Source organism: Hesperophylax consimilis, chromosome 3 (assembly GCF_061612785.1).
Source record: "Hesperophylax consimilis isolate HC1 chromosome 3, BYU_Hcon_1.0, whole genome shotgun sequence".
NCBI classification, from domain to species: domain Eukaryota; kingdom Metazoa; phylum Arthropoda; class Insecta; order Trichoptera; family Limnephilidae; genus Hesperophylax; species Hesperophylax consimilis.
Genome location: NC_142838.1, coordinates 29186931 through 29206412, shown reverse-complemented (window position 1 = coordinate 29206412; position 19482 = coordinate 29186931). Strand labels below are relative to the sequence as shown.

The 19482-nt window shown below is 33.0% G+C and overlaps 1 protein-coding gene across 2 annotated transcripts in view; it reads right to left on the bottom strand.

Moving 5' to 3' along the window:
* Nucleotides 1-3312: 3312 nt before the first annotated feature.
* The window catches only part of dve (SATB1_N and homeodomain domain-containing protein dve), a 165429-nt gene continuing 149259 nt past the window's right edge, over nt 3313-19482 (bottom strand). Inside the window, exons 5-6 of one of the 2 annotated variants that reach the window (XM_089651027.1) lie at nt 5602-6447; nt 3313-5443 (exon numbers count right to left, since the gene is read on the bottom strand). In XM_089651027.1, coding sequence (XP_089507153.1) covers nt 4634-5443; nt 5602-6447 — 1656 coding nt within the window. In that variant the 3' untranslated portion in view covers nt 3313-4633. The remainder of the gene's footprint in view (nt 5444-5601; nt 6448-19482) is intronic. The other variant, XM_089651028.1, reaches the window with a different exon arrangement.

Genomic DNA, 19482 nt, shown 5'->3' with positions numbered 1-19482 from the left:
TATGTATGTATGCAAGTATGTATGTATATACACTAGACTTAAATTCAAACTAACTATTCCTCCATTGGTCACCATGAAACAGGCAGCTGCCTAGTGTGGTGCTCTAATGTATATTCTCTAAAAAAATGTATTAATCATGTAACATGTACTTATAAATCAATTAATAAAAAATAAAAATAAATAGTATAAGTTAAAAACAGGAAATTTGAGATTCTTTCATTTTTTCAATCACTGGGACAATATCTTCACGTGGTATCTAAATAAAAATATTTTTCAGTTATAAAAAGGCATTTGTTACTTAATCACCCAAATGAAAGTAATCGTGGTTTGTAATTTTGAATTGCTCTCTAGAAAAGTTGTTGTTTTTAACTTGAACTCTTTATACTCAATATAAAAAATTATTAAGTCGGGCTACAAAATTACTTGAACAGATTACTTAATTGGTGTACTCTTAACAAACTTTATAATAACGCAAGTGTCAATCAATAAGATTTTATAAAATAAGTAAGCCAATCAATTATTCATATGAACGTAATAACTCAACCCTAATAAGTGTCGAAGAAATTAATGACCTGGTCATAATTTTCGACGAAATTAAACTTTATATCCCGTAAAAAAGCAATTAATAAGAAGGAAATGAAATTCTCCGAAATCAAAGAGGCTTTAGGAATATTTCATTCTTGAAAATTTTGTATACTTCTTTATCTCCTAAATCTGGTTCCCCATTACAAAATACATTCAGATTCACTCGAAAAAATTCAATGCTAATTCCAAAGACCTATTCATTTTGAACTCTGTATTCTTATTGAAAGTATAAACTCTAATTTATTTTTGAAAGAATTAAATTTATTAACACTAGCAATAGTTAAAAACTGTAAATGACAGTACAGACAGCCCTGATTTGCCCAATCCTCATTGAATTTCATGTACCTATGAGAGCTACACGTTCCAAAATCCTTTTTAAAAGCAACAATACCAGGACTAAGCATTTAAAACACTCGCATGAACCTAGATTACTTGAAGTTAGGTACGAAAAGTCTGTACTATAGTATCATTTCAATCGATATAAATTTAACCTAATAAAACAAAGTACTACCTACAAATTCTAATTATTTCTCAAAAACTCTCTCCAATATCTTCAAGGAGGTATATGGGTAAGTAAATGTAATGTTTAGTGTTTTGTTTGTTAATGATAAAATTATTCAAAGGGTACTTGAAAAGTTCTGAAACAAAAACACACACACTGTACAGTGTACATGCCCTTTATAATTTCTTTCACACCCGTACATTAATCTGAAATATACTTTCGTGTTCATTATACAATCTCCTACCTAATTTCATTACAGTAAAGTGATACTGTTTTATTTTAAGAGATTACGATGGCATTATTCTTACCCATTAATTTTTAAAACGTTAAATAAATTACTTTCCTTTTATATCCGTGACCGTAAATTAATACATCGTTTACTAGAATACGCGTTGCACCCCAAACATCCACTGCAGATTGCTCTTGTGGGATTAGTTTCCATTCCTTCCGCGAGAAGGAATTTAATTTCTTATTACGGATATTATAAAGCTTCTGTCAAGCCACAATGAAAGAACTGGGGTGATAACTCAAAAGCGTTTTTACAAAGAACATTGTAAAGAAACACTTGTTGTGTTAAATCAATCTTTTGACTAATGGTCCCTTTTAGAAATCTTGGGTTCAGTATCATTTTCTTATGATGCGCTGCACTGTGGTATTATTTTGAGGGGATAGAGGGCTTTCGGTTAAAACCACCCCTACTTATTATTATTAACTTAATTCCTCGCGTATCGGGGGAAATTAAAATCATCCCTCGACACAATTATTCTTTGAGTGGAAAAAGTTTTCGTGACTTTGTTCATAGGAAGTAAGTTTATAATCGTATATAATTGATTTGAGAAAAGAAAGGACATTTTTTTTATGTCCCTATGATTGGTTTTAAATTAAACCAAGCATAAAACATTGTTGCATTTGGCTTAACCACTTAAAACATGTTTTTTTGTTCTGTAATAATAGTTATTCAAAAAAATTTTTTAGAACAAATCAATCACATATTTTCGTAATTTATATTTTTATTCTGGTAATTTGCTAAATATCTTCACTGCTTATATCAACGACTTTTGACTTTCTGTTTTTTTTTGAAAAGGAGTCTTATTTCATATATGTTCCTAGTTTCATGTGTGTTTGTGCTGAAGGCTTTTATTTTTTTTAAATTCAATTTATGTATGACCATTAATTATTTTGTAGATTAAAAATAAAGTATTGAAATAAATAATTTTTTTAAATGACAACAAATTTAACGCCTTCAACTTTTCATTGATTTACGTGTATCTAATTTTCTGGAGTATAATTCTCTTTGCCCTATTTTGTAATATTGTCATTTGTTTCATTAATCCATCGTTGGCTAAGAATAGAATAGTAATAAAACTTATGATAACATTTTTCATCCTCATCAAAGGACTCTTGTAAATTTTGCTCGGGTGTGAGCATCGTAGCAACGGTAATTAGGTACCTAGCTAATATTTTAAGTATTCTAAATAAAGTTCTTAGTAATAAAAATAGAATCACCATGAAGGGTCTTAGATTTGAATATAGAAATTTTACGCAAAGAAATAATTTCTTGATTTCTGATTATCTTCGAATAATAACAAAATTGAAGTGAAAGCCATTTCTAGCTTGTTCTGGTGGTGACTGGACATGCTAGGCAGTGAGATGGTTATAATTTAATTTGAATTGAAAAAAAAATCCCACAAGAAGAAACATTCTATTTTTTTTCTATCGATGTCATAAGTATTTTTTTAATGCTGAGTAGGAGTAGGATTTTTCGGGAAAATAAATAAACCTTCTTCTATTTCAGATCTTTATTTTACAAATAATCTCCTTTCGCGAGTAGATTCCTAAAGCGGAATATTATTTACTTACTTCTAGAAACATTTATACAACGAAACAATATGGCGACTATATAATACGTTTAACGTTCGAATGGATCCAAGTTAAAGAAGAAAACACCAATTCTTTGATTATATTAACATTAAAAAAGACAACGATGGTATTTTTATGTACACTTTAATTATAATAATAATAATTCTTCGCACATATAGAAGAATTATTATTCTTATTATTAAAATGTAAAAAAACAATGGTGGTATTTTTATGTACACTTTAATGATAATAATAATAATAATAATAATTATTATTATTCGCACATATGGAAGAATTATTATTATTATCATTATAATGTACATAAAAATACACTTTATTGATAATAATAATAATATTTCTTCTCACATATAGAATATATATTCACATATTTCTTGACTGCATATTGTGGTGTATCAAACAAGTGGATTGTAAAAAAAACTGTTCCTCTCAGGAATGTAAAACTTTTTTAGAATGAGGCTTGATTACACTACAAATGATTACTGTTAAAAAATGTGCTAAAAAAGAACTAAACCAAAAAATATGTCAGTTAAAGTAGCCAAAGATTTTGTTCCAGGAATTGGGTTTTTTATTAGCAATAAATAATTACACCCGATATACTAATACAAAGAAGAAAATATTAACGGCTGAGTATTTACAGTATTGCCAGATGTTTGAATATGTATTAGTACGATGAACAACTACATATTGAGTGCTTATACGATATCATACACTTATTATTACGATAACTATTTTAAATATAATGTAACAAGTTCTCGTCGATTCCATAAATAAAAACGAGGTAATATATTGTGCATTTGCTTAGTTTAAGTGTGAGGAAATATAATAAATTAAAAAAAAAAAAACAGTTTTTTTTTTATTTTTATAATCAAACCGCATTTCCCACAGTAAACCTACATTATTGGAGAAATTTGACATGTCTAAGAAACCTATGATTTTAACTCCAGGAAAAAACAATAAAATTTTTTTACAGTAAATTTAGATATTTTTATATTAATAAATCAGTTGTTACTTTTTACATCTAAATCCACATTCTACTTTACAACGAGTTTTATTTTACATTGAAGAAGCCTTAAGATCTTTGGTTTAAACATTTTGCACAGTGTTAGGTACCTAAATGTTAAGTACTCCAGTAATCATAACAATAAACTCTAAAAGTGTTAAATGCCCAAACATTAAATATTGAAAAGATAAATTTTGTAACACTTTGTATGCAAGAAGTCAATGCGCACATCACAGATAAATAAATTATTTCCAAACTAGTATAGCGACCACACCGTCCTGAATATTATGAGTTTGTATAAAAGCTTCCCATTCATATTATCTATAAAAGAATTTATAGATTCTTTAATCTACCAACTACCATTTTTTTACAATCTTGGTGAACGATTTTCAATCTAACAGCGTTTTGCATACCTATACTCTATTTTCATTTACACAAATGATAATTTTTATACAAGTGTCCATTAAATGGGTTAAATACCTTATATTCTAAAAGATATTATTATTCAACATTGAAATCTTAGAAATAATCAACTCATATTTCAAAAAATAATCAGCGAAGTATTTTATATTAAATTTGGTTTTTTCGATCATAGCAAATACCTAATGTGGAAAACTTTGGAATCGTCTAAATTTATGAGCAAAGGATATTAAAATGAAAAGCGTTTAATCTCTGTCATTGACGTGGTACTGAGACATTGAACCTGGTGGACCAGCTTCATACAAGGACATCTTTAACCTTTTGCATTTAGCCCTCCTATTCTTAAACCAAAACTGCACGTTCTTCGATTCTAGTCTGGGAAATTTCTGTCTGTAAGGCATTCGGTTCAACTCTTCTGTGTACTTAAGGATCAAGTTGTGCGATGGATGAGTGTTGAGGGAGAACCATTGTTCCAGCCGAGGTACTTCTGTGACGGGGTCGATGAAGGTTCGGTTTCTTTTGCGACGCTCGTCAGCTGCGCTCGCCGCCAGAGCTGAGAGGTTGAGTCCACTGGACCCAGGGGGGGAGCTGGGCAGACTGTGCCCCCCGTGAGAGAGGCCAGGAATGTAGTGACTCATGTACATGATGCTGTGGCTAAACATGGAGTTGGGAACTAGGGGAAACCCCGCCGCTGTCAATCGTTCCAAGTTTCCCGGAGGACACCTTGGTACCAACTGCCCTCCACTCATCAGATCAGACGGACTTGGAGTTCTAAAGGAATGCATACGCTGTCTATTCATATCTGCTACCCTGCTTGGGTTCATGGTTTGAAGAGACTCTTCGCTCATTCTCCTATTAACCTTAACATCATCATCAGTTATCTCATGGTCTATATCTTCATCGTCCTCTTCCTCTGATATGTTGTTCTCCTGTTTATCTTTACTGTTATTGTTGCTAACATGATTATTATTATTATTGACTAAGCAGTGATCTGGGGAAAGGTCTTGCGGTTTCGATGGATCGTCACTTAAAGGTTCTTGTTTTATCTCGTCTATCTGCAAAAAATAAATTCTATTAGTTACATCTTAACCTTGGGGTGTCAACAAAAAATAACATCTTATAATGGTACCAATATTGCCAGATTAATTCATTTTCATTAATGGTAAGAATGCAAGGCTAATTATATTTTTAGAAATCTATATATAGTTATCACCTTCGGTATATCCGGTGGTTTTGGAGAATTCCTTCTACCCGTCTCCGGTTCAACTTCTTTCTTTGTAGTGATCAATGAAAGCGGTGCTTCTGGACTTTCTGGTCGCTCTTCATCCCTCGTTTCGTCCATCATGTCGTCATCGTCATCTACCTCAGATCCTCCGTTAGACATATTGTCTTCCGAAATCATAGACATGTGGAGCCGTCTATCTGGGCTGATGGATAAAGGACTCTTCATAGAATGATGCTCTGCGAGTCTATCGGAAGTCAGATAAGCATCGTGAGGGAGAAGCATGCTGCCGTTTGGGGGGCTGTGGCTGCTGCTGTTGTATCCATTCAAAGATAAATGGCAAGATAATCCTCCTGGTCCAATGCCTCTTAGTTCAGCCCTTTTCTGGGCAGCTCTCGCGTTCTTGAACCAATAAACCACGTTGTTGACGTCGAGTGGCTTTCTACCCCTCCTGGATTCAAGGTTGTTCAGTTCCCTGACGTACTGTTGGATTTGCTGCCTGCTGGGATGCTGGTTATCTGAGAACCATCTCTGCAGTTTGGGAAGCTCCAGTTCTGGATCGAAACTTGTCCTCATCCTCGTCTTCTGAGTTGGGTATTGGCTCTGTACTGTTTGGAGAGCTGGATGGACGTGTTCTGGCATAGTTCCCAGGGAAGGTGGGCGCTCCAGCTTGGTGAGTGGTGAAGGAGGTGCGCGAGGGCTGAACGGGGGAGGGCGGGGCTGCACCTGCGCTGCCCACCACTGCTCAAACTTCCTTCGTGTGTCCTCTGACGGCTCGTGGTAGCTGTGTGGTCCCGGGGGAAGAGCCGAGCTGCGGCAGAGTTGAGCCAAAGTCATCTGGAACAAAAAAAACAATTGTTAAACATTTCCTACTTTTTATTTGATTTCCTTAAATACCCTTCTTTAATCATTTGACGATAAGGTCTCAAAATTTTCATCAATTAATGTACCCGTATTCATGGGATGAATTTAAGGGTATTACATTTTAATGAATTAAAAGAAACGGAATCTCATTGAAAATGCTTTTACGAATCCCAAAGCAATTTCCCTCCAGCTGGTATCTACTAGGTATGACTGACCGAATTATAATTCCGAGTATTTCTCGAATGAATTTCCTGTATTAATTCAATTATATCATTTCATCTCGTGGCGATGCAATTTCTTTGAATGCCAGGATAATGAATAAGCTAAATAGCAAATGACGTGATACTTTAGAGTAGGAAAACCAGGCACTGATTAAATTGGGAACTGTACTTCCAAATTATTATTTTAATCTGATTCTTTGACAAAATAAATAATTTGATGATATAGGTACCGGTGAAAATATTTACGTGTAATCATGTAGGTACCAATTACAAATGCGTCTGGTTCCCACCAATTAAATTTTTATCTAGCCAAGTCGTTGATCATTGCACAAGCCACATCTTTGGCTTTTAATGGTGGCAGTAGGAGATATTATTTGTAATTTTCACTGCCAAAAAGTATTACATTTTTTGGGTATTATGTCGTGTGGCGCTACCTCCCTCTTTAGCCAACGTTTCGTACAGCATTACAGTATCCATCATCAGGGCAGATGTGTGATGATAAAAACACAATTACAAAAACTATTCTGAAATCAGATATTAGAGCATCAGCAGAATGCTGGCTGCTCAGTGAATAATAATAATAATACTACTACAACTAATTAAGAAGAAGGTAGCGCAACACGGCATAGTACCTCAAAATATATTTGAACTTTATTCAGTAAGTATAGTTTTATTTAGATAACATAATCAATGTACATATTTATCGCAACTATTTACTAGTAGCATACTGAAAGCGTGGTCATCCCGGAACAAACTGCCGGTCGGGACAAATGTCCTAAGAGGATTAGTGCCATAGTGTCTCTGAAGTAGAATTTAAGCAAGTGTAAGGAGTGGCTTGCCTTGCGGTACTGATCTCGCCCAGGTAACTCCGGGACAACTTAATCCTCACTCTAAGCTGAAAAGTTCCCCGCCAGAGCGAGGATTAATTTGTTAAAAATAATCGTTTGCATGTTGCAGCCGAGTTCAGCTGGTCTTTTGAAAGATGACACTAAGTAACAATGTGATTTAATTTGTTGGCCAAGAGTTTTTTGTGAGTACATCGTATTGAGTGTTTTGATGTTTTGTTAATTTAAATTAGGTTTAAGCTCGTTAACACAACGGTTGTGGATAATTGAGCGAATTATGTAAGGTATTTATAAAATGTAATACTAGGTTATCCGTCTTTCGAAATGTAAATACGATATTAAGAGTCTAATTGATGTAGGTCCTCAGATATACGAGTAGTAACACATCCACCCAATTTTTTTTTGCCATTGAAGACAAACATTGTAAACATGTCACTTGTAATATAAAATATTATTCATTTCAATAGATTTCATGTCCAATGTGAAATTTAGCTGAAACTTTTTCTAGGATTAATAAATTGTGAATGTTGATTTTTTTCATATGAAACAAACAAGAGTTAAAATTTTGTGATCAATAACTGCACAGTGAAAATTTCACACACCTTTTTAAAGTGAAATAAAGTCATTAAAATTGATCACTTTTGTATTTTGAATTGAATTGTTATTTTGATGAGTTATCCGATCGCCTAAATTTTGAGAGCCTCCGTGGTTAGGAGGTTACGATCCTTGACTATGCATCCGGATGCGGATTACCTTCGGAAGTAGCGGGTTCAAATCCCGGCAAGCGCAAGTAAATTTTATTTGATTTGTGGTATTCAAAAATTTATCAATTTAAAAATAATCTACCTATACTGTTGAAATATGTTCAGGCTCGTTAAAGATCGTTAGATACTTTCGAAACATTGCTTGAAATGGTTTTGGCCGTCTCTTGTGACAGTATCTGAAAAGCCAGGAACTTCCTCACCTTGCTCTTTCCCATCTCCTTCGCCTCCTAATACCCTTCAGCTTTACAACATACCCTAATTGGGGTTACCATAGCCTCACAATATTCCCCAATTGGGGATACCATAGTCTCACTGGCTCCAGACGATTGGGACTATTGTGCGATAATCGATAAAAAAAAATTACCACAGCTAATAGAACTAAATTATTTTCATAAAAATTGTGAAGCAGAAGCTACTATGACGCGGATGTATTGAAACCGGTACCAAATAAATGAAAAAAACAATAACAAATTATCGATATTTTTTACCTGATTTTTATTTATTGGCTATCGGTTTCGAAATTTTTAGTGAACGACACGGATGTGTTGAAACCGGTAGCAAATAAATAAAAAATCAAGTATCTGATTTTTTATTTATTTGCTACCGGTTTCGAATTTTAAGTTTGCTAGTGAATGATGCGGATGTGTTGAAACCGGTAAAAAAAACAAATAACAGATGATGTACATTTGTTACCTGATTTGTATTTGTTTGCCACCGGTTTCAACACATCTGTGTAATTCGTTGAAATAAAAGTATTCAAAACAAAATGAGCAGATTAAGATTTGGAAGTATAAAAAATGCATTAACCTTTTACAAAGGTTCCTACTAAATGCTGAATTTTATTTGGATTGACCGATAATTAATAACAACTGATTAATTATACTCTATTAACGTCATTATGAGAAAACAACAAAAGATAATAATGATAAAAACTCTAAGGACGGGTTGTTTCGGAGAATCTGAACAATTCATCAAATTTCAACGTTCATTTTCAAGTTCTGTGAAAGACTTATTCAAGTTCTGTTTTTATATCATTTTTGGCTAGTTGCTTGACAAAACTGAAATGAAAACAGAACTTGAAAAAGTCTTTCACAGAACTTGAAAATGAACGTTGAAATTTGATGAATTGTTCAGATTCTCCGAAACAACCCGCCCTAAAATTATCGTAATTCCTTTGCATGATGATGCAATTCCATAGAAAGTATAATTAAAATCAGATCGTATTTACATTGATTGTTTAAACTGTTACGATTCTAATTGATATTTTATAAAACGTTCTAATATCTCTACGATTATCTTACAAAAAATCGCTTTAAATTTTATGGAAAACATCTAAGTAGCATTGGCTGGAAAAGTAAAGCCTTCGTCAGCCTCCGAGCGAGTAAATATTTATCACATTATAATCTCAATGTTTGCAACACATCTTCCATAATCATTATATATTACTCTTCTAATTCTTAGCTGTATATTATGCTTGTGTCAGGACAGAGATTAGCAACATTGAGCACGTGAAAATATTAACTTTAAGATAGGCGCAACTTATAAGACGGGAACTCCAACGTTGCTCTACATGTTTCATTCACCGCCAATGAGCCTTATATTTTGAACAAATATTTTAATTTAATTATTTTCAAACAGGTTTCATTTCTGTTTGGATTCTGAAGTTTAATTAAATCGGAACGAACATTAAATAAACAACAACACAATAGCAAATACAACCACACATTTTTTACGTGAATACTGTACAATAGTTCCCAACCTACGGAGCCAGCGAGACTATGGCATCCCCAATCGGGGTTATCTTGTGAGTTGTGAGGCTTAAGGTAATGAAGAGGGGAAGGAGATGGAGACGAGGAAGGTGGGGGATACAAAATCTGAAAAAAATGAAAGTTTTTGTCATCAGATACACAAACCTGTTTAAATTCACTATTAATCAATTTCTTTGTATATTACAAGCAGGCTTTTGATATATTTTGTCACGTGGTTTAATGTGATTACTTTTTTGTGAATACCGCACAGCTTTTCCCAGCCGTCTGGAGCCAGTGAGACTATGGATGTTTGAGACTGAAGGTAGTGGGGAGGATAAAGAGATACGAAGAGACAGGTGAGAAAGTACCTGGCTATTCAAATATGGTCACCAAACACGGCTAAACACATTTCAAGCAACATTTCAATTCTGAATGGCAGTCTTACACAAGGCCGTTTCTGCGTATCTTTCACTCCGGAACGTGCCTCAAATATAATGTATATTATCTAAAATTAATGAAGTGTGAAATGATACAAAGGAATCTATTTAATACTGCTAGTCAAGAGCCTTACCCCTCGACCACGGACGGCGTCGAACCTTTTAAATTCAGTAACTCATAAAAAGCATTTTAAAACTTAAAGTATGGTTGACCACCCCTGCCTTTAGGTTTTTTTTACGTAAGTATATATACTATCGTGGAAAGTCTAGTAAAGCTTATGGTAAATAAGTTTAATAATATACTCGTGTTAGATGATTTCTTAAATTCGCAGCGAGATACTAAATCTTAATGTCGAGTTTGAAGTTTCAGCTCCCAAAATATTTTCAGTAGCCGTGCGGGGAACGTCCATAATGAAAATGAACGGTTATGATACCTGTTTTCTGTATTATGAAGTATTATAATGGGGATTTTATTATAGGAAGAGATTTGGATCATGCTGAAAGTTTGAACCGCAATTTTTAACGATTTTTCAGACGGCTGAAAATATCTGCAGAACCTCTTAACGTGATTTTATAATATTAAAATATGTTATGTATTTTTCAGCACGTATCACCACAGATTTAAAAAAATAATAATACTTGGTTTATTTATATAGCGCCAATTTTGTGAAATATTACCTTAAAGGCACTTTTTCTTAATGGTAATAGAATAACAACAACAAAACTTACTAAACAGTGCTAAAATGACTTGAAAAAACTTTAAAGTTCTTCTACAGACATTATAATATTATACTATTTGTATTTGTTCCAAAAGAGATGTATAATACTTTATCGTGGGAATATCAAATGACACTCAAAATGTGTTTCCATTAACCGCGGTATGCTTCTTTTTATGTTTTTAATTATTTTACGCCCATAAGGCTGTTAATGGAAGTGGAAAATTTACAAAACATCATACAGAAGTATCACATCAGTACAATAAATACTTGCCATTTTACAAACATAATACACGTCAAAAATTTACAAACATCGTACAGAAATACATATCAGTACACATATAATACATATCAGTACAATAAAAACTTGTCATTTTACAAACATAACACAGACACACGTCAGCTATATTTTGCAAATATAAAACAGAAACATCAGTTACATAACACACTAATTATTTTTTCTTTGATGTAGGATATATATGTATTGGCAGTTCGTTGAAATCGCGCTAGTGGGGAGTGATATGAAGTGCTATGGTTGTCACAGTGGAAAAGATGGTGAAGTCAAGTTAATTTAACAGTGATAAGAATATTAATAACACTTAAATATTCTGGATTGTTTTATTGAGTGATTTATTTTGCAAAAATAGTACAAAAACCGATACATTGCAAAAGCGATAATTTTTTTACAAAAAAATAGTTAGCAATTAGAAGATTACATGTCGGTACACATAGTTAATAGTTATAATATGTGGAAATTATCCACCTGTTCTACCACCCAGTTGATTAACTTAGTAAGTCTTCCCTGGGGCGTCAGCATTGGTATGTTAGTTCTCCACCTGGGAAGAATCAAAAAACATGTGGCGCATACCCGTGATATTATCCGGGGCACAGAATCCCATTTCAGCGATGTATTTAGAGTCCTTAGCCATAGCATATTTACAGTGCGTTTTCTAATACGTACATTTTTAAAAGAGAACACACGTTTAATGTTTTACTGTGACTTCTTTCATTCGTTTCTTTTTAACATTTTTTTCTTTTGATAACGCTAATGGCAAAACATTAAAAGCGTTTCAGTATTTTAGTCGTGTAGCACAACTTGTTATTCTACAGTAATAAACCTGTGATCTGTGTGGAATTCAAGACAACAGATTCAGAAACAACTGTTGCTGCTTATCTCCTTGTTAAGCGGGTAAGTAAATCGAGTCAGTGTTTATCCCAATAGAATTACGGCACAGTCACAAGTAGTTGTACGTGTAAGTAGCCGAGAGGCAACAAGTTGAAGGCTGGAGGCTGAGTGTTGGGAGGCTGTGCAGATGTCATCTGATTATTTTCAAGAGATAATTTGTTCATCCAGATGAGAGTGATGAGTGGCGTATTGCACGTCAGCTAAGTTCTGCAAATATTTGTAAGGTCGAGGAACTGCTTTAAATATTGAAGATAGTGAAAATATTCTTTTATTTTTTCGATTTATGTCGTTTTTCGTCAAGAATTACGTCTTCGTTTGTTCAAATAAACCCTTCAGCCCTTTCATCAACTCGTCGTAAAACGAAATCAATTATTGTGAAGATATAGATAATAGTTTTCGTGGTTCTATGAATAAACGTACAGCCAAGGAATCTGCTTTGAAGTATTTGCATCAAATCGACCATATTTTCACCAAAGGTGCTTTTCCAAATAATAGTTGTTATAAATATTTCAAATAGTACATGTTACATGATTCATACAATTATTTAGAGAAGATACACCAAAGCACCATACTAGGCAGCTGCCTGTTTCATGGTGCCCAATGGAGGAATGGTTAATTTTAAATATTTTTTTTTGTTATTTTTTTGAACTCTGTTTTAGTGGTAAACGTCTTCCACTACAATAGTTACCCACTAACAACACAAAACTCTTGGTATTTTTAGGATAACGTAGAGGATTTGGACTGTTGAAAATTATTTTAAAAAGGAAACAGGATTATTGATTGGCAAGACTTTTAAAAAAATTTTAATTTAATTTGAGTAGCAACGTTCTTAAAATCTGTAGGCTTTACAATCACCAAATGCTTTACTTAGGTATATTATTATTTTATCAGCTCTACTTTACACTGTTGTATACTATCACAGGTCTCCGGACAAATGAAGGTTCTATTTGATGATCAGACCTTGTATCATCGCGAGCAAATATTTGTGAATGAATTACGATATCCATAAATTATTGTAGAAATCTTTTAATCAAGATTTCACTTCGTCGCAATCAGAAATAGCCTCAAGGCAGAAATGAGATAATATATTATAGTTCCCAACGTGATTCCATATCTTTCTGCCATAAACCAAAATCCTAGCAGAATAAGCTTGTTGACTGACTTTAGATAAAAATGCGAGAGTCAAGAAAATCAGGGCTTCGTAACTAAGTGTAGTACTAGCATTGAAAGTTTAACGGTTCAATTTTACAATAACTGCATCTAAAAATCAATAATACGTTTTTTACATCTTACATACAGATTATGATAGCCAATAACTAACTGATAGTGAAGGCACCAGAAGACGATGAAAACATACATTTTATTGAATATTTAAACTCCTGAAAAGAAATATATGATTTGAGATTTTTCCAGCCAAAAGTATTATCATGATAAATTTTTGGGTTCCATGCTGCGTTTCCTTCTTCTTAGCCAAAGTTTTGGACAGCGTTATATAAGCTATCTTCAAATTATTTAACATTCCGGGCCCCTTGTATAAGACGGCCTTAGCAATGTCTGCAAGCCGCACGGTGAGCGATTTCGTCAGTTTGCTTTGTTCAGCGTTTTGTCATCCGAGTTGGCTGACGCGACGCCTTATTTAAGTTAATAAATCTGCCTAGCGTTTACCGCATTTCATTATCTCCCCAATAAATTACTCTAGATTAGCAACTGCCTCTCCTTACATACATAATACACATTATATTGCGCATTTTCCCTGAGCTCCGCACACACTGTTCCATCGTGGAGATTAGACTCTTCTTATTAAAAAACATGATGAATTCACACCGTTTGTCGTTTGTCTTACTAATTAGGTAATACCGCCGGACTTTAGTCTGGCTTCACGTAACCAAATTAAGTAGTTAAAAAATAGATTCGTTAAATAAACAGGGGCATTTGGTTGGTATAAATGATATTTTACTAGAATTTTACCCAACGGAGAAAAATAAGAAAACTTTTTACGACGTATGGCTACTGTTTTTGAATGTGCTGGTTTCATGTGCTTTTTTGAGTTAAATTAATAGATGAGAGAAGGCTCACCCACTTACTATGGATAATGTTACCAACTTAAGAATATTATAAATTCAACAACAGATATTTTATATTATTACTCATCTACTACATAGACACATACAAAACGATAAACAATATTCAAATCCACCAATAAAGGGAAAATATCTGTTTAATAAGCTTCTAATATTCTTGCTACCCGCTTTGAAAGCAGAACTAAAACTATCTCCGTGTTCATTTTAATCTTAAAACAGTGAACTAAATCTCCCTTTAGAATTTATCCAATGATTTATACAAATTAATGAAGATTCTATCATTCGCACCATTAGAGGGGATGCCTTTGAGATGATAAATGACTTCAAAGTATTGATCTATGAATACTTGTACAAGACTTTAAGGCACAGACTAAGCCGAAGTTCGGATGGAACTTTTGTATTGGTAGCGGAAGTGGGTAAATTAACCAGGAGATCTCGATAAGTTCGTAGTAAGAAGCGTTCAGACAGGTGTGCCAAAGCTGCGGTTTCCAGCCTCCACGAATCTAAGCTCGGATACTATTTTTAAGTGAGATTTCTGAGATTTTGTACTCAATAATTCTTGTCATCATTAATATTTTTAAGTGAACCAATTTTTTTTTGAAATTTTCTTATCTATTTATCTCCAGGAATATAATGTCACTCATCTCGGTATTGTTGGATATTTCTTGATTTATTCATATTCATAAATTGTCTCATATAATATTATACCCGTATAATTCTGTTATGTTGACTCTTAATATGTCCCTACTAATGATTATTATAATTTAAGATTTAGAGAGAAGGTAGGTACAATTTTGAAATCAGAAACTAGAATAATCATCTTCAAAAATGTAGCTCTGGTTCAATGAACTTGGATTTGCTTTGAATTTAAGTGTTATATTTTCAAAATTGGCGCTTATTACAAGAATTCGGACAAGTCTTAAAATACCTACCTACCAAGAATAGAAATAATATTTTTAAAGGAAATTATTTTAATTCCACATTCGAAAAGTGAATTTCTTTTGTTTAAATTTCTTAGGGTTAAGCGTGACAGCTTAAGTCAGATTTCGCAATTTTTAAAGGTCTGCGCTTTATATCTAACATATAATTTTGAATCCTACAATTATTATATCATCCCTTGATTTGTCATAGGTCTGCGCTAGAATGAAATAACTTTGATATTTTTTTTAATAAGGAGATAATTTTAGTTAAGAGTGGTTGTAGTTTTAAATTATTTCGGGAATTTGTTAAAAAAATATTGGAGGGAAGGCATTGGACTCGACCCCTGGATTAGAAAATTCCAGGGCATTCGGTAAAATGATAATAATATTCAGATGGAGTTATCTTAACCGAATGTTAAGTAGATAGAAATTGAGGCGGTAACTTGGTATTTATATCGCCAAAGGCATAACTCACAAAGGCGATTGCAAGATATTCCAAATTCCTATTCGGGAACAGAAAGGATGGAAATAATTCAGCTTATTGGAGTACACTATTGAAGATGAGGGGATGTAGCAATGGCAGTATGAGGCCTGTACCTATTTATACACGATCTTGGCATCCTATTGCGAATCAATTTATGTATCTCGCTGTGATGCTACTACGCCGTATTCACAAGTCAAATTTTTCTTGCGTTGAAAGATAAAAACTCAGCTAACAACTAGGAGAGGATTGTGCCTACCACTTTTATTGTAGATATTATTAAATTTATGACATTAATTAAAACAACAAGATTTCGACAACACGTTATACAAATTTTAGAAACTAATCACTTTATGATTGATTGATTTATATGTTAAAAATAACAAAAAAATAGTTATTAATTTTGGGTATAAATTCATTAAATCTATTTGAATTTTATAATCTATTGTTTCACTTTTACCTAAGATTCATCAAGGATCAAATACATTACTAAGCAATTAGTTAGTTGGCTGATCAGCAACCACCATTTTGTGATGCTTATGTATAAAAAAAATAATTTAATAAAGCAATGGTTTAATAAAAGTATGTTTTTTAATGCGCTGTATTTTTTGTTCAAAGTTTTATTTCACATGCATACATATAATGTCAAATCACAAAGGAATTGTTTTCGTAGGGAACATACTTCGCGTATTTGTGGTCTGCTAAAAAATGCGTCATATATCCAATTATAAAAAAAAAATCTTGCTACGAGAGTAATATTATTTTTCGGTTGTCTTGTAAAGAGGCACCACTATAATATATGTATACTTCGCGTTGAAAGTTGAGTACACAATTTTAAAGGCGAATCAGTGTTTAGTCGGAAGCCTTTGTTCCGTTTTAAATAATCTCCAAACTCTGGGAATAATCCGCCCTCCTCCAGACACAAAGCCCAAAGAACGTCAAAATATTGTACCCGCTAATGTAACCCTTCCCCAACTGCTACCCTGGCTGCACCCCAAACACTCACACTCCTCAGTAGGTACACAACACGGGCACAGTGCTGCTTTATGTGGACTTAGCTAATTCTAAGAAATTACCTTACGTCATTTAAGAAAACAGATTTTTTATAAAACCAAATCAATTCTTCAATAATAGCGACATTATTTTGTGAAGGAAGTTTAAAAAATAATGTAACTTGACAAGAAAAGTTCCGTGCTAACTCAGATTTCTCAGGTAACCAGGCACATCCAAGACGAATAAAAATTATCTCAACCAAATTCTAAGTTGAAAATCATTATTTTATTAAGTTTATTACTCTTTTACATCCCATAATATCTATAAATGTGAAGAAAAATTGTTTTCCATTAGTATATTCTGTATTTTGTAATTTTACTTTATCAACGTTTTGAATAACACGTCAGGCAAGTAAAAACACCGCGTCGAATACCATGTGTTTTGGGACTATTCCATATCCCAAAGTCCTGTTCAAAATATTATCTCTCTTTCTTTAAAGTCTTACCAGAGACGAAAAATGAAAAGAAAAAAGAAGACTTTAAACTACCTACCTACGCCACTGATATGGAAAGTTATTGTACACACATGTTATTGTAACACACAAGTCGTTAATATTTTTCGAAATATTTTCGTTGCAAAACTAACATTATTATCGCATCTCTCGCATATTCATTCACATATGAACTAAAATCAATCTCTCGAATCGTGCACCATTTATAATAAATGTTGTTTCGTGGTTAAGTGCAATCCATTATACAAATAATTGGGATTATATGAGGAGTAATTTTCAAATTCTAAATAATCTAAGTAATCTACGTCATGGAAATTTTCAAGAAACTAACAGCAATCAAAAGGTAAGGCTTTATCCTTTTGATTGCTGTTAGTTTCTTGAAAATAACTAACAGCAATCAAAAGGTAAGGCTTTATCCATCTCTATTTTCTTGAGTTATTTTAAGCCGATCCAATGAAATTTTTTGTGTGTGTGTGTGTGTGTGTGTGATATATATTGCAATAGTTAAAAAAAATCTGATTCAAAGTTTTAGGACCACCAACCTTGCTGGGAAGCCAAAATATTGTAATAATATTTAAGGAAATAACAGGACTGTCGATACGACTAAGGGAGGGGAGAAGCTCTGGTAGGTGGCAGGGTGGCAGGGGAGGGGTACATCTCGGTGCTAACCTCGCTCCTAATAAGATTATAAAGCATTATTTCATAGTACTGATAAGATCAAAAGCGCTCTTACGGCGGGAGTTCCCTTTAACCCCGCTGCCGGTTCTTAAAGCTTTCTACCGTTTTTACTCGAGGGAAGAAGCGCTCAACATTCGGTTGGGGAACGGAATATTAATTTTTTTCTTTATTCAAAAACCATTTGTTACCACATTTTTAATTTCCGTAGATTAAGTATGTTCGTTTGTGATACAACTAACTAACTTTTACAGAGTAAAACTCTTTTTCCGAAACAATTTATTATGTATAAAAGAATAAAACCATCAGTATTTATTTTTTTAAATAATTTACACGGAGAAAAATAAGTATGTTTTTTTTATCCAGATGCTGTTAAAAATGTGACTGCATGATCATTTCCCAATAAAATATTAGCCATTCAGAATATATCTGAACACGTGATCACGCAGGTGTGCGAATAGATATAAAGGACGAATTCCGAAGTATTTTTATTTCAAAGAACACTTGTTCCGATATAACATATTCTTGCTTTACTGATAGTTTGTTATGAATTTTGTCAATTCTTTCGTTAAAGGCCTCGAGTCCCGTTTTTAATAGGGAAACAAATAATTTAACTAGATTTTTAATAAATTAACAATTTTTAATATCAAAAAGTTTTCTCCGTGTAGTAAGCGCCACTTTTATTTTTTTATATCTAACGCTGACCGGGTTTTGCTACAAGCGTAGCCTCTTCAGGGCAGTACAATATAAAAAAAGTATTTATTTTTTAACGCTCCAACGCTTAAAATGGCATGGCGAGTTCACAATATTCTCAGTCAAGACCAAGATTTCAAGAAAACTGAAAATTACTTGCAAATTTTAAGACGCCATAGCTCACCGCTCAAATTTTGGAAGACAATTTTATTTTCGCCTTTTTTACAATGTCCACGTCTGAAAGTAAAATCATTTTATATTATTTATAATACCTTAAAGGTGAAAAGATAATTTTTCTTATAGAACGGAATAACCGTGTTTAAGAATATTTCGTACATTATTATTTTCAATAATTTATTGGTATTGCCAAAAGTTTACGAGTTTTCTTATTGTTTAAATTGACGCCATAATCTTCAATCCTATTCTATCGAGATATTTTTGATAAGACCCTTAAGTATAACCCCTTGGTAAAACTTCCCGAACACACTTTTAAAGGGGATGGTAAATCCTAAACTGGGGTGAGTCGCACTTTAAAGGCTGATTTATTTGCTTTGCTATTAATAATTATAATAAATGGCACTTAATAAAGGAAGTTTTTATCCATCAATTGATTTCGGAGTGGGGTTGATAAATAAAATAATAAATTATTTGGAACTCCTTGCTTCCATTGTTCTTAAAACTTTTTAGAATAGGTTTTGTATACAATAATAAAAATAAACCATTGATTGCAATTATCT